This window comes from Emiliania huxleyi (genome assembly GCF_000372725.1).
Source record: "Emiliania huxleyi CCMP1516 unplaced genomic scaffold EMIHUscaffold_94, whole genome shotgun sequence".
Taxonomy (NCBI): Eukaryota; Haptophyta; order Isochrysidales; family Noelaerhabdaceae; genus Emiliania; species Emiliania huxleyi.
Window position 1 is genome coordinate 154,638 of NW_005195017.1, and position 13,966 is coordinate 168,603.

The 13,966-nt window shown below is 64.1% G+C and overlaps 3 protein-coding genes across 3 annotated transcripts; 2 read left to right on the forward strand and 1 right to left on the reverse strand.

The window, feature by feature from the left end:
• Positions 1-5,134: 5,134 nt before the first annotated feature.
• Positions 5,135-6,967, forward strand: EMIHUDRAFT_453840 (hypothetical protein; the record flags this gene model as incomplete). Its single annotated transcript, XM_005756882.1, is given in 6 exon segments — positions 5,135-5,258; positions 5,439-5,764; positions 6,128-6,187; positions 6,297-6,377; positions 6,680-6,910; positions 6,930-6,967. 5 exon segments carry the CDS (start codon positions 5,135-5,137, stop codon positions 6,740-6,742), a joined length of 654 nt encoding a protein of 217 aa, XP_005756939.1. The 3' UTR covers positions 6,743-6,910; positions 6,930-6,967.
• A 1,036-nt stretch (positions 6,968-8,003) lies between these two features.
• EMIHUDRAFT_439154 (hypothetical protein) lies at positions 8,004-9,330 on the reverse strand (the record flags this gene model as incomplete). The annotated part of the gene is made up of 4 exons (XM_005756883.1): positions 8,004-8,217; positions 8,253-8,341; positions 8,687-8,725; positions 8,893-9,330. 3 exons carry the CDS (start codon positions 9,328-9,330, stop codon positions 8,258-8,260), a joined length of 561 nt encoding a protein of 186 aa, XP_005756940.1. The 3' UTR covers positions 8,004-8,217; positions 8,253-8,257.
• A 1,357-nt stretch (positions 9,331-10,687) lies between these two features.
• Positions 10,688-12,391, forward strand: EMIHUDRAFT_417175 (hypothetical protein). The gene is made up of 3 exons (XM_005756884.1): positions 10,688-11,234; positions 11,361-11,456; positions 11,573-12,391. Exons 1-3 carry the CDS (start codon positions 10,833-10,835, stop codon positions 12,266-12,268), a joined length of 1,194 nt encoding a protein of 397 aa, XP_005756941.1. The 5' UTR covers positions 10,688-10,832; the 3' UTR covers positions 12,269-12,391.
• Positions 12,392-13,966: the final 1,575 nt, after the last annotated feature.

The window sequence follows — 13,966 nt, forward strand, 5'->3', positions numbered from 1 at the left end:
GCACGAAGGGTTATTTCGGGCTCGGAGGACGGCTACTAGCCTTCTCTGTCGCCCTCCTGGCCCAGGCCCATCAGTAGCAGGCCCAAGCTGTCCCGAACCGCACTTACCTTGGGTCTGCAAGCTCACACCGGCTCGTGATGCCACGGAGAGGGCTCGAGATTGTCTCCGGTGGACCCCATCCGAGGCGATTCCGAGGGCTTTCCGGAGGCCAACACCGGCGCCACCGACCGTGAAATGTCCCGACCCGCAGCCCCTATGCACCAGGCGCAAGGATTCAGTCATAATATGTAGGCCTTGTCTCCCGAAGTTTTGAGCAATAGCCGCAAATAGTACTTTTCGGCAGTTCATCGCGACACGTCCAGGTGCCGATGAAGCGGCTTCCCAGCTCACCACCTCGCCTTCTCTGTCGCCCTCCTGGCCCAGGCTCATCAGTGCCAAGTCTGAGCTGTCCCAAACCGTCCTTATTTTGGGTGATGAAGCTCACTCTGGCTCATACCACGGCTCTTACGGCCTCACACACGCCTATTTCACCCACAGACACCGCCGGCACGCACTCCCACTTCACACACGCTCAAGCACAACCCCATCAAAGCACAGCCCTGCTCATAATTGACAAGGGCTACCACTTGGTGGCCCTGGTAGCCTCTGGATCGTCACTGCACTCGGCTCCTCTGCAGCGGTCTCGGCTCTCGCCACGACAGCACGCCGACGGCAAGCTTTGAGATCCGTCTGGTGGACCTGCTGTGGCCAAAGCCGCCCCTCACATGCAGCTCGCACCAGACCTCGACACTGGGCCCGCTCAGCTTGGTCGTGGCGGCGTGTGTGAAGGATGCGCGGCCGAGCCGCTGGCGCTGCTACAGCGGCGCGAGAAGCAGGCAGCGGCGCGACACCCGGTCGGTCGAGTCTGGCCGTTCTCTCGACGCCGGCCGGTGAGACTGACGGCCTGTGGCCGGCTGGTGGGCGGAGAGCAGCCAGGAGGACTCCAGAGTAGCCAGCAACATGAAGCAACGGGAGAGCGCACAGCGAGCGCAAACACAGCTCTGAGAAGGGCGGGGAGTGCGCCTTTAAAATTGGCACGATTCTCTAGCCTCGCATGTCACTTCCTGTCGTCTGTTGTGTCGTTGTGCCCTTGTTTGTACTCTTGGCACCGTGGGGTGCTGGGGGGGGCGACAGGGAGGATGTGGCCTTGAGTTATGTGTGCGCCGACTCAGGGTGTGTGGCAGCCAGCTGGCTGTGTGTCTTGTGAGCTTGTTTGTGTCTGTGTGTCGCTCGTGCGTGTCGCCATCATCTGTCCAGCGTCCACCCATAAATAAACCAACAGCCAAACCGCCGGGAAGGCAGTGACTCAAAGAGGTCGAGCCGCACTAGTGGGGTGTCTCCGAGCTTGCTGGAGCTCTGATGGACGGCCCTGACTATCCCTGGCTAGAGACGACGACGACGATACAGTTCATGATAAACAAACTTTAGTTTGTGCTAGTGAACTGAGGAGAAGCGGGTCGAGCCTCGGCGCAGAGGGCAGCCTAGCGGGCGGGAACCCTACCCCGCGCCCGCCGCTGCCCGCCGCTTTGTGCGCGGGACCTCCGAGCGCCACGAGGCTCCTGACACACAGCTCCCGACTAGCGTCGGCTCCTGCTCAGACAGGCGCCAATCGACCAGTTCTCAAGCGACCCACCACCATCCCTCATCTACCGCCCGATCGAATCGCATTCGTCTCTTGCGAGTTCCTCTTGCTCCAAGAGGTTCCAGAGAACGGGGTAACTCTGAGCTCCCTCCGCGTACGCTACGCTCCCTTCGGAGAGAGCCCCAGAGTCTTCCGCGCTCCGGATCCTCTTTAGCCAACCTCTGAGAGTTTGAGTGACTGGCTAGAGACGACGACGACGATACAGTTCAGCCCTTACGCAGCTTTGTGCAGCGCAGCGCACGGGCCACGCCACACAAAGCCGACCCTCAGTCTGGCCAAGAGGCTGTCTGCGGAAGGCCTGGCAGCGCGTACTCGCCTCCTCCGCGGCCATGCCCTCCGCCCGGGCGAGCGAGGAACGGGGACACAAGCATTTTCACGGGTTTTTTTCTTTTTTCCGACGCGCTCTCGCGAGTGCCGATGCGCGGCAGCGCCAGCAGCACGCAGCCGCTTCGGCTGCCGCTCTGCCGGCGCGGGCCGCGCACGCTCTTTTTCGCACCGCAGCCTTCTCCGTTCCCGCGGCCAGCGCTTCGCGGCAGAAAATGCCAGCGCCGCTGTCGCTGTCATCGCGGAGACGGCTCTGCTCGGCGGCGACGGAGGCGCGAGTGCGACTGAACAACGCCTACTTTATGCTTGGCCTGGAGCCGGGCGCGACACGCAAGCAGGCGCGGCCAGACCGGCTCTCTCCTTATCCTCGCTGCCACGCACGCCACATGAGCGCTGCGATCCAGTCTCCAGTCCCTCCTTCCCGAGACCGCGGCGCGGAAGATTTGCTGGTGCGTGACCCCGCCCTGCCCGCCGCTCAGGTGAAGCTCGCCTATTACCGCCTCGCCAAGGAGACGCACCCGGACGTCATCGTCGGAGGCGCGGCCCTTCTTCCGACCGAGACACCTCTCAGACCTTCCGAGACACTTCCGAGACACCTCCGACACACCCCTCCGTGGCAATGCTCCCGAGACAACCCCTGCCGGCCGCTTTGAAGGGTCGGGGGGGCGTGGGGCTGTGTTCAGCAGACGGGCCACCATTGCTTGTTCATTGACCACGTTGTTTGGTGAGCAGGCGCCGCCCGAAAGGCAAACCGGGCCGTGGCGACAGGCGCTTCCAACAGAGCAGCAACCGGCCGGCGACCGGTTGCTCATGACTATACCTGCTGATGGCCATTTGTTAGGCGCGGTCAACAGAGCAGTGGTGCGAGACGAGCAGACGGGTGAGGGATGGAGCCGGGATGAGCCGAGACGTGGATAGGCCCGCGGCTGTGCCTTGCGTCTCTCTCTCTCTCTCACGGTTCCTGGAGGAGGAGGGGAGAGCCGACTCACATCTGTTGCTTCAGGCTTCCTGGACGAGGAGGGGGAGGCAGCCTCGCCCGCTTCCCGCGCACGGGCGATGGCGTGCGTACCGGCGGGCGCTCTCGCAGCTCTGGCCGTGTAGTTACGGATACGGTACAGCGGCGATGGCTGTGTAGTTACGGTACAGCGGCGATGGCTGTGTAGTTACGGTACAACGACTTGCAGGACACCGCAAGAGGAGGGCTGCCGCGTCTCAGCCACGCCCACGGTGCCGTGTGAGGACAACGCGTTCACTGCAGCAGGCTCACGTCAACATGATAGCGCTCTGACTCGATCGCCCATCGCACAGTGCACTGCTGCATCTGTGCAAAGGCGCGTTGCGCCTAGTCCAATTTTCGGCTGTGAGTCCTAACTGTGCGCACGCTGCTGCCTCGCAAGGCGTGCGCGCCTCCTCTGCGTCGGACGGCCGGCTACACCGGGAGGGAGGGAGGAGGGGGGAGTGGGGTTGCGTGTGGGGGAAAAGGGCAGTGATACGTTATCGCCGATGGATTGTGGGTGGTACTGCTGAGCAAGCAACAGGCTGGCGAGGTCTATAGCAGAGGTGTCGCTGAGGTGCCTTGGGGTGCTTACCGGTACGCAGCAAACGCGTCAGCCTCCGCCTTGCACACCTGTGGTGGCACGACCGGTCCGGTGTCGGCGTTGCTCCCACCGTTGAGCCCGAATTTGATGCTGGGCCGCTAGGCCAATTCAGAGACTAGTTGCCCAGCGAGCCAAGTCTGCTGTTTCAGAGAGTCGTGCTAGTGGGCGTGCGCAATGTGCGTGCTGGGTAGGTTGTGGCTGGCCGGGCCTGCTGGCCGATGCAGGTCGCGAGGCGCACGTGCATCGTTGCAGTGCAGCTTTCGTCGGTGCATGCGGCAAGCGCCCGCGCGGCGTCCTCGCACGCCGAGCGGACCGCCGAGGGGCTGGGCATTCGTTGCGGCCGTGTGTTACACACCCGGCGCCGGCGCCTCCGCCCGTGTAGACGGGCGGTTTGGAAAGAATTTCGCTCGCGCGAGCAGCGAGGAGGCGTCGTGTAGCCCTCCTTTTAGTATAAAGAAAGAATTTGGTGGCATGTGAGCCTCTTGTTTCTTAGCAACCTATGTGTGAATCAGGCGAGCCATTTTTTATTTTTTTCCTCGCGCGCCCGCGCCACCCGCCCAGGCGGGAAAGAAAGAGATAGATGAGGAGATGGACAGCGAAGGAGGAGCACAAACACGTATGGGAGGGTAAAGTTGCGCGTCACGCTGCCCGGCGTTTCTCACTTTCAGTGGCAGTCCAGTGTGCGACCAGGGCCAGTGATAGACAGTGGACGTGCGTGAGGCTGCTCTCTGAGCGATGACACTAGCAGTGGCATCATGAGTGTCATCGGAGTCACCTGTATTACGATATCACCACGCCGCCACGCTCGCAAGGGCCGCCTAAGCGCCTAAGCACCCTAAGCACCCCCCGCTTAGGCCGCTTAGGCGCTTAGGCGAGTGACGGCCGGCTGCCCGGGGCCTGGCGTGCCTCCGCCGTGGGGTGAGCGCCTGGGAGAGCCACTCTGCAAGTGGTGTGCGCGCGTGTAGCCTTTAGCGTGCAGTCGGCCCCGAGCATGCGTGAGAAAGTGTGTCCCCTCGGCTGTGAGGACCTCTGTCTTGTGAGGTCTTGTGAGGACCTCTGCTGTGAGTGAGGACCTCTGCTGTTGAGGACCTCTCGTTCTCTCGCTGGAGTACGCCTCGGCGCGGCCATGTCCATGTCCATGTCCATGTCCATGTGCATGTCCCATGATCCCTGACCCCTGTGCCGCTGCGCTATCTCGGGCTTCTGCTTTCCACCATCTCGCTGCCTCCCTCCACCGGGACGACCACCGGGCCGCGGGGAGCGCGCCGGCTGTCTGGCGATCAGAGAACCGTAATAGAGAAGGGTGAAAGCAGGGAACGTCAGTGTAAGGCGGTGCAACCAAGTGTTTGGTAATCTCATTTTATTATCCCATCGATGCTTAAGGCTGGCTACAGCCACTTCGCTCCACAACCGTCCCGCCACCCCTGCCGTGTGTTTCCAGTGTTGTGCGGCGCGGCCAGAGGATATCCACCTCGAGAACCTCGAGCCGCTGATGTGGTAAAATTGTTTTGTTTAAATTCTTTTGCGAGCGATGGCCGACCTGGCCTTCCACTGCCACTGCCTGACGGACGGACGGACGCACGTCGTCCAGCTGCGCGCGTCGGACCGAGTCGGCGTGCTGCGCCGCCGCCTCGCGAGCGCTTCAGGCCTTCCTCGTGATGCGACTGCCCGTCTGCGGCTGAGCTGCGCTGGCGCCGAGCCCAGACATATATGCTGCATTGCCAACTAGCACTCGACATCGCACGCACTCGGCCGCCTCCCGTCGCCCCGCGCTTCACACTCGCACTTACGGAGGCTCTTGCACGGAGCGACGCCGTTGTCCCACCTCTCTCGAGGCGTCGAGTGCTCTGACGACACGGCGGCGGCGGAGTCCCTCCCGCGGCGCTCCATCACCGCGTGGTCCGCTCGGTACTCTCGCGGCGTCAGCGACACCGCCGCCGCCGCCGCCGCAGTCGCCGCCGCCGAGCGTCGGCAGTACGAGCGTCAGTACTTGCAGCTCGAGGCGCGGCGGCTGGCGGCGCGGGCGGCGGAGGGGGTGGCGGCGGCGTGGCGCGCGGCGCGCGCGCACGCGCCGGCCGCGCGCGCCGCCGTTGCCGCTGTGGAGAGAGGGACGTGGGCTCGCGCCGCGCTCTGGCTTGGCTTGCTGGTGGCGGCGAGGGAGGCGCGGTCAGACCCACAACACAACACAGACACAGACACAGACACAGACACGGACACACACACACACACACACACACACACACACACACACACACACACACAGACACAGACACATACACAGACACGGACACACACACACACACACACCTCACCCACGCGCACCGGGCCTTGCACTTTGAAGGCCGTGCGGCTCCCGCCTGTCTAGACGTGGAGTCGCGAGGGACTAGCCTGGCCCTTGCCCCGCCACCCCGTGTGGTGGAGAAGTCTTCCCTGCGCCTGCTTCCTTTAGGTCGGTCTCGCGAGATCACCCGAGATCACCCGAGATCACCCGAGATTGCCTTACCCGAGCCCCTGCTCGCCGCAGGTCGGTCTCGCGATGCCCTTTCTTATCGCGGCGGCCATCCACTCCCTCTTTGCCAGGGAGGTGTGAACGGCGTCTCTTCACACCCACTGCTGTGAATAGGCGGCCATCCACTCGCTCTTTGCCGAGGAGGTGTGAACGGCGCCTCTTCACACCCCACTGCTGTGAATAGGCGGCCATCTACTCGATCTTTGCAAACCTCGGCGTGGCCGACGGCGGCGAGTCGGCGTACACAGTCTTTAACAACATGAGGGCGCCCTGCCCGGCCATCCCCCGGCCACCCCCCGGCCACCCCTCGGCCACCCCTCGGCCACCCCTCGGCCACCCCTCGGCCACCCCTCGGCCACCCCTCGGCCACCCCTCGGCCTCACCTCGGCCACCCCTCGGCCACCCCTCGGCCACCCCTCGGCCACCCCTCGGTCACCCCTCGGCCACCCCTCGGCCACCCCTCGGCCACCCCTCGGCCACCCCTCGGCCACCCCTGCCCGGCAAGACCCTCCGCGTACGGACGGCGCGTGCATCACGAATTGAGTGGCGAGTGGCGGGTGAGTGTAGGCTCTGCCCGGTCAGATCCGCGCTGAGGACGTGCAGGCCCAGATGATGCACGGCTTCGGGTGAAGGCCTTGCGCGCGAGCCGAAAGGAAGGGGCCGGGGCGCGTCCTCGGACGACCGTACGGCGTACATGCGCGTTTTTAAACTACACGCCGGAACAAACTCTCGACTAAGGAAGGGGCCAGGCCCAGGGCCCAGAGGGGCCGGGGCGGCGGGGCGCCTCACGACTAGTTGTCACGACTAGTTGTCACGACAAATACGGGTGAGCTCTGTGACAATGATGAATTTTCAGCTTTGGCTACAATTTGGCACGAAAAACGAGACGAAGGCCGGAGAGGGGGGTCCGAATAAGTTACATCAATCACCAATTCGTAAAGTATATTGAAAAAGGGCAACATCGCGTAGTAAAGTATATGTGCTCTCTCGAACACAAACCTGCGGTGTGGAGTTGCTCAACACGACCGCTCCGGGGTCTGTCGGGTCGTCTCGGCAGCACGCGCATTCGCATCTTATTTCTTTCTCACAAACTTTCGATCCTCAGGTCGGCGAGTCGCGCCGTCGGCGCCACCCTCTGCATGTTGAGCACGTCGTTGGCGTCCGCTCGCGCGGCAGCGCCCTCCTCGCCGCTTCCCCAGCGCGCCGCCTGGCCGGGAGAGAGGTAGAAGGAGAGGTGAGGGGCCGCCGGGAGCCCCCTCTCCGCACACACACCAGCACACACAGAGTGGTGGGGCCGCCTGGGCAACACACCGACCGACAGCCGGCCTTTTCCCCACTTCCTCGCGCTGGTGCCCTCTTCTCGCGCCTGGGCCCCGCGCGCCCGTCCCGCTCCAGTGAGGACGGATGGCTACAAAGCAGTGCTACTTCGATGCTGCTGGCCGCGCGCATGCTCGCGTCACAAGACCGTGCGGTCTGCCTTCCACATACTACGGACGAGTGAGATGTGCCGCTGAGTCGGTGAGTGAGGGCTCCAACTTCGGCCCGTCTGACTCTGGCACTGTCGTCTGTGTGGTGGTGGTGCCTCTCCCTGAGATCACACACACCGCCCTCGTGTGCAATGCCCCGTGTGTTCCGCGAGTGCGTGTGCCCCGTCGTCCGTGCCAGGGACGTGTGTGTACCACTGACTGACGGAGATGTGCCGCGCCTTTTCTTCGTTCCACGTCTCGAGGTGGCGCGAGATCAGCCTCCGCCGCTGCTCCTACCAGCGACTCGACGGCGGCGCGTGATGGGTGGGGCCTCGAGATGTGCGCGAGATATTGGCCTCCTCTGCGCACGACACGCCTCCGATCTCGAATCATCTCGGGGAATCTCGAATCATCTCGGGGGGTCTCGGGGACTCTCGGGGAATCTCGGGGAATCGCGCGCTCCTCTGCGGACGCGCATGCCACAAACCACTTCTCGTCCCAGAGGGTCAGGAGCGGCGCCCACCTAGACACCTCCTAGACACCTCCTAGACACCTCCTAGACACTTCCTAGACACTTCCTAGACACTTCCTAGACCCCTCCTAGCCACTTCCTAGACACTTGCTAGACACTTCCTAGACCCCTCCTAGACCCTTCTAGAAGGAAGTGTCTAGACACTTCCTAGACACTTCCTAGACATTTCAGGGGCAGGAGCGGCGCCCACCGCTCCTCCTCCTCGCCCAGCAGCAGGTAGTTGCCCTCCACCTGCATGCAGGCCCCGGCGTGACAAAGAGTACCCGGGGTTGAGAGCACCCGAGGCTGCCCTCCACCTGTGCGCAAACCCCAAGAGTCAGGGTCAGGGGTAGGGTCAGGGTCAGGGTGAGGGTGAGGGTCACGGTCAGGGTGAGGGTCAGGGTTAGGGTCAGGGTCAGGGTCAGGGTCAGGGGCAGGGGCAGGGGCAGGGTCAAGGTCAGGGTCAGGGGTCAGGGTCAGGGTCAGGGTTAGGGTCAGGGTTAGGGACAGCGGTCACATGGCTCGGGTACCACTGCCACAGTGTAGTGGTGTGAGAGTGTAGTGGTGTAAGGCATGGAAGCAGCTAGCGCCGCTCGCCAGCACGAGCTTGTGCGAAGGCAGCAGCTGCACGCCATCCTATGGAGTAATTAGTATCAATTAGTTAATTAGGCAGCTGCACCCTATCCTATGGATTGATGAATGGTCATTCCCACCCTCAAGCCACGGCCGTCCCTCGCCCGCACCGTCACCGGCGGAACGTGACGTCTCGGGGAAGTCTCGGCGAAATCTCGCTAACATCTCGCCGGCACAGGGTCCGACTTGACGCGGCAGTAAACGGGTAGTCTCCCTTCGGACGCGGCCTTGGCGCGCGTCAGCGACGCGCAGAGCCCCTCCGCGTCGAACGTCCACGGCGAGCCTCGCCGAGGCAGAAGCGAGCCGGCGTCGGGCGGGTCGAGAGCGCGCAGCTCGGCGCGGGAGTAGTGGAAACCGTCCATCGGAAGGACGACGGCGGCGCCGGGCGAGACCGCGTTGACGCGCTCGCAGACGGCGCTCGCGAGGGACGATTTTCCCGCTCCGGGGCCGCCAGCAATGGCAACCCACCACGGCCGCTCTGGAGAGGTGGCCGCAGCGTCGCCGAGGCGGAGGCGTGCGAGCAGCCGGCCGGCGAGGCGGTCGTAGCAGCCGGACATGCGCGCATCTGGACTGGCGAGGGCGGCAGCAGACATCGCCAACGTCAGCATGCGACGAATTGAGGTGGTGTGTCGTGCGAAAAAAGAATTTAAACAAGACAACTCTCTCTCACAGCACACAGGCTCGACACAGGTGCGAACTGGCGCGTGCTAGTACTGCGAAAAAAGAACGCCTGTGGGGCGCGAGAACAAGGGACCGGCAGGCGGACCGCCTCCCGCCAGGCCGCGTGCCTCGCCCATTCCCTGCCCTCGGCACGCGCCTTGCCCCTCTTGCCACGAGGAGCAGACCGCGATCCCGCGGAGCCCTCCTCAGCGAGCTCCACGGCGAGGTCGCGCCAGTTCCTGTTGTGGACCACCGTCGTGAAGCGCCGCTGCGCCTGGTGCGGGAGAAGCGCGCACAGGCGTTCGAGAGGTAACCGGAGTTGGCGAGGCTGAGGACGACGGCGTGCGACCGCAGCGCGCCCGCTGTGAGAGGGGCATGTATTCCTAGAATTCTTGCGGTTTGTGTGCCAGTCCGCGCCAGTCCGCGCCCTTGTCGTGCCAGTGTGCTGTGAGAGAGGCGTGTATCTTAAGAATTCTTTGCACAGCTCTGCCGGAGACTTCTGCCCCTGGCGAGTAGAGGCCCCGCCGACCCACGGGTACCCCTCCGAGGGACCCATTGGGTCGGGTCCGGTTCCGGGGTAGGTAGGTAGGTAGAAAGGTGAAGAACAGCCAGGCTCGGACTGGACACCAACGCGGTATGGGTGGACGCTGGACAGATGATGACGACACGCACGAGCGACACACAGACACAAACAAGCTCACAAGACACACAGCCAGCTGGCTGCCACACACCCTGAGTCGGCGTACACATAACTCAGGGCCACATCCTCCCTGTCGCCCCCCCCAGCACTCCACGGTGCCAAGGGCACAAACAAGGGCACAACTCAAACAAAAGACGACAGGAAGTGACATGTGAGGCTAGAGCAGCTTGCTCCACCTCTAGCAATCTCACCGGCCTGCGAGGCACGGACGAGACCGTATGTGGGGTCTAGTGAGGTGTCTATGGACGCTCTCCTCATGGGCTAGCTGCCTGCGGCTAGCCCTTCTCGCACTCACAGGCGATGACAATCCAATGTATGAGTGTATGCAAGCTGAGGCGCGTGTGCTAAATCTAGGCCGCACGTCGTGGCACTATGACGGAGGTAGACGTGCGGCCGCAGCGCGCCCACCACAGTCTCGGTGGGGCGCGCATGTTAGCAAGAGAGTATGTATGTATGTAGTAAGGTGAAGAACAGTCAAGAGAGTTGCGGGGAGAGCCATGCCCGGGGCTCTGCTCCAAGAGACCTCGAGAGTGCTAGCGTGTGCCTCTACTCGCCACTGCTCGAACAATGCGTCGGCTCCGTCCTTGCCTGCGCGATTCGTCTCGCCGCCTGCGCGCCTTCTCCTCCGCAGCGGCTCATGACCTTCCAGCCGACGACTGTGTCCGGTTCGAGGACGTCGTTCGGGCGCACCACCGCATCAGGTCGGGCATCGTCCGAACCGAGTGCAGGCCGTCGTACCACCTCTCCAACATGACGGGTTGTAGCATCCACCTGAAGAAGGAGCAGTCGCAGGTCACGGGTTCCTTCAAGGAGCGCGGCGCACGCAACGCCATCATGTCGCTCAGCGAGGAGCAGCGGCGGCGCGGCGTGATTGCCGCCTCTGCCGGCAACCACGCGCTAGCCCTCGCGTGGCACGGCTCGCAGCTGGGCGTGCCGGTGACAGTGGTGATGCCGACCGTCGCGCCGATGACCAAGGTCCAGAACTGCAGGCTCTTCGGCGCGAACATCATCATCCATGGAGGCCACATCGGCGAGGCCAAGGACTATGCGCTGCAGGACCCCGCGCTGCAGGGACTGACCTACATCAACGGCTACGACGACGTCGAGGTCATCGCGGGCACTGGCACGCTCGGCATCGAGATGCTGGAGCAGGTCCCCGACTGCCCCTGACCCTAACCCTAACCCTAACCCTAACCCTAAGAGATGCTGGAGCAGGTCCCCGACTGCCCCTGACCCTAACCCTAACCCTAACCCTAACCCTAAGAGATGCTGGAGCAGGTCCCCGACTGCGAGGTGCTGGTCGTGCCCATCGGGGGCGGCGGCCTCATCGCCGGCATCGCCCTCGCCGCCAAGACGCTCAACCCGGCGGTGCAGGTTGGCGGGTGTCTGGCCTCCGAACCCTCGACCCGAGCCTCCGCCCTCCGAACCCGACGTCCGGAGGAGGCTGTGAACAGCGTCTCTTCACACCTCTAGCTGTGAGGCGCCCGCAGGTGGTTGGTGTCGAACCGCGGCGGTGCGCCTCGTACACCGCGGCGCTGCGGGCGGGACACCCGGTGACGGCGGAGGTGCTGCCGACGCTCGCCGACGGCCTCGCGGTGCCGCGGGTCGGCCCGCACGCCTTCGCCGTGGCGCGGCGGTGGGTCGACGAGGTCGTGCGGGTGGACGAGAAGGACGTCGCGCTCGCGGTGCTGCGGCTGGTCGAGGGGCAAAAGATGGTGGTCGAGGGCGGCGGGGCGACGGGCTTGGCCGCCCTCCTGCCCGGCGGCCCGCTGGACCGACCCGACCTCAAGGGGAAGCGGGTGGTCGTCCCGCTCTGCGGCGGCAACATCGACGTCAACGTGCTCGGCCGCGTCATCGAGCGCGGCCTCGCCGCCGACGGGCGGCTTGTGCGCCTCACGCTGCGGGTGAGCGACCGTCCGGGCGGCATCGCGGAGCTGACCGGCGTGCTCGCCGCGGCGGGCGCGAGCGTCAAGGACATCTTCCACGAGCGGGCGTGGCTGCACACCTCCGTCGACCAGGTGACGATCAAGGCGGTGCTCGAGACGCTCGGCCCGGAGCACAACGCCGCCATCATGCGCAGCCTCGCCGACTCCTTCCCGGCCGCGGTCGACACCATGAGGCTCGAGGGCACATGGACGGAGGACGGCGCCTCGAACCTGAGCGGCCGCGCGGCGGCCGTTGGGTGACGCCTTCGCGCAGCTGCACGTACGTATCTCTCGCAAAGTAGTCTATTGTGTTTGCTATTGGGATGGCCGATCGGATGGATGGGGACATTGGAAAAGAGAAAAAAGAATGTTATCGCGTTGTGCATGAAGGAAAGGTCTTTCACAGGCGCTAGGGGCACTTGGAGCACTTGGACGTTGGAGCACTTTTGGCAAACGATGATTTCTTTTGTGATAAAGCCGTATGTGCGCCGAGATGTCGTGTGTGCTAGCTGGTGGGGCAAGGAGAAAGAAATCATGGGAAAACGTGCCGCCCATGCTTTCATGCTTTCCGCCGCGCTAGTCTGTGAGAGAGGTTAAGGTGCGACCCTTGGCGACGCCCTACGCACAGATGGAGACTCGGACACCATCGGACCAACGGCCGCGCTCTGGCCGCGCTCCTCCATCTCCATTCACAGTATTCCCAACGCTCCGCGTATACGCGCCCCCTCCCCCTACACGGCGAGAGGGGGGCCTCCTCCTACAGCGGCGACGCCGCTCCTCCTCTTCACTGCCTCCTCCTCCTCCTGCTCCTCCTCCTCCTGCTCCTCCTCCTCCTGCTCCTCCTCCTCCTCCCTCTCCTCCCTCTCCTCCCTCTCCTCCCTCTCCCCTCGCCGCCGCACGCGCGGCGCTAGGCGGCGGCACACTCCTTCTCCCACACGTAGTAGGCCCGGCACACCTAAGATATGGGGAGATATGGGGAGATATGGGGAGATATGGGGAGATATGGGGAGATATGTGGAGATATAGCAGGTAGTGGTGGTCTCATCTTAGCGGCAGCAGGAGCAACACGTGAGAGGCTCGGCGCGCCTTGGAGAGAGACCTGCAGCACCTGCTCACAGCTGCAGGTGTGAAGAGACGCCGTTCACAGCAGAGGAGAGAGAGCTGCAGCACCTCTCTGGCAGCTCCGGCGAGAAGGCGTCGCTATGCGTGCGCCTGTTCACAGCTGCAACTGTGAAGAGACGCCGTTCACAGCTCCGGCGAGAAGGCGTCATCTAGCGGCGCACGCGCCCTGCCCCTCCCCCCCCTGCACCCTCCCCTCCCAGCCGTGCTTCCGGCGTCGCGACCTATTCCTTCGGCAGCCAATTCCCTCCGCACCGACCACTCATCAGCACCGCCCACTCCCCCGCTGCGTGACGCCGCCGCCTTCTCCGCCTCCTCCTCGGATGTCAGACCCCCGGACAACGAGCAGCGGCGGCCTAGCGACACGGACCGCGGTCGGCGATGCCATCAACACGACCTCCCCCGGCGCAGCGAGCAGCGGCAACCGTCGCGCTGACGGTCTAGCTCCTCGACCTCTGCCGCGCATCCGCTGATGTTGACGCCTATTCACAGCTGCGGGTGTGAAGAGACGCCGTTCACAGCTCCGCCGCGCAGCCGCTGAGGTTGACACATCGCGGGCAGATGCTCCTCCCGGCGCCGGCGTACCTAAAAAAGAGAGAGAAAAAGCGGCTGATGTTTACACCGCGGGCAGATGCCCCTCCCGGCGCCGGCGCACCTGCATCACCAGAACTGGGGCGGTAATTCGTTTGTTGGAGGCGGGTGCTCCTCCCGGCGCCGGCGCCACCAAGAGAAGACGCGGCGGGTCTCCGCGTCCTACTCACACGCGTCGAGCTGTGAACGGCGGCTCTTCACACCCGCGGCTGTGAATAGGCGTCTCCACGTCCTCGATGCAGCGCTTCG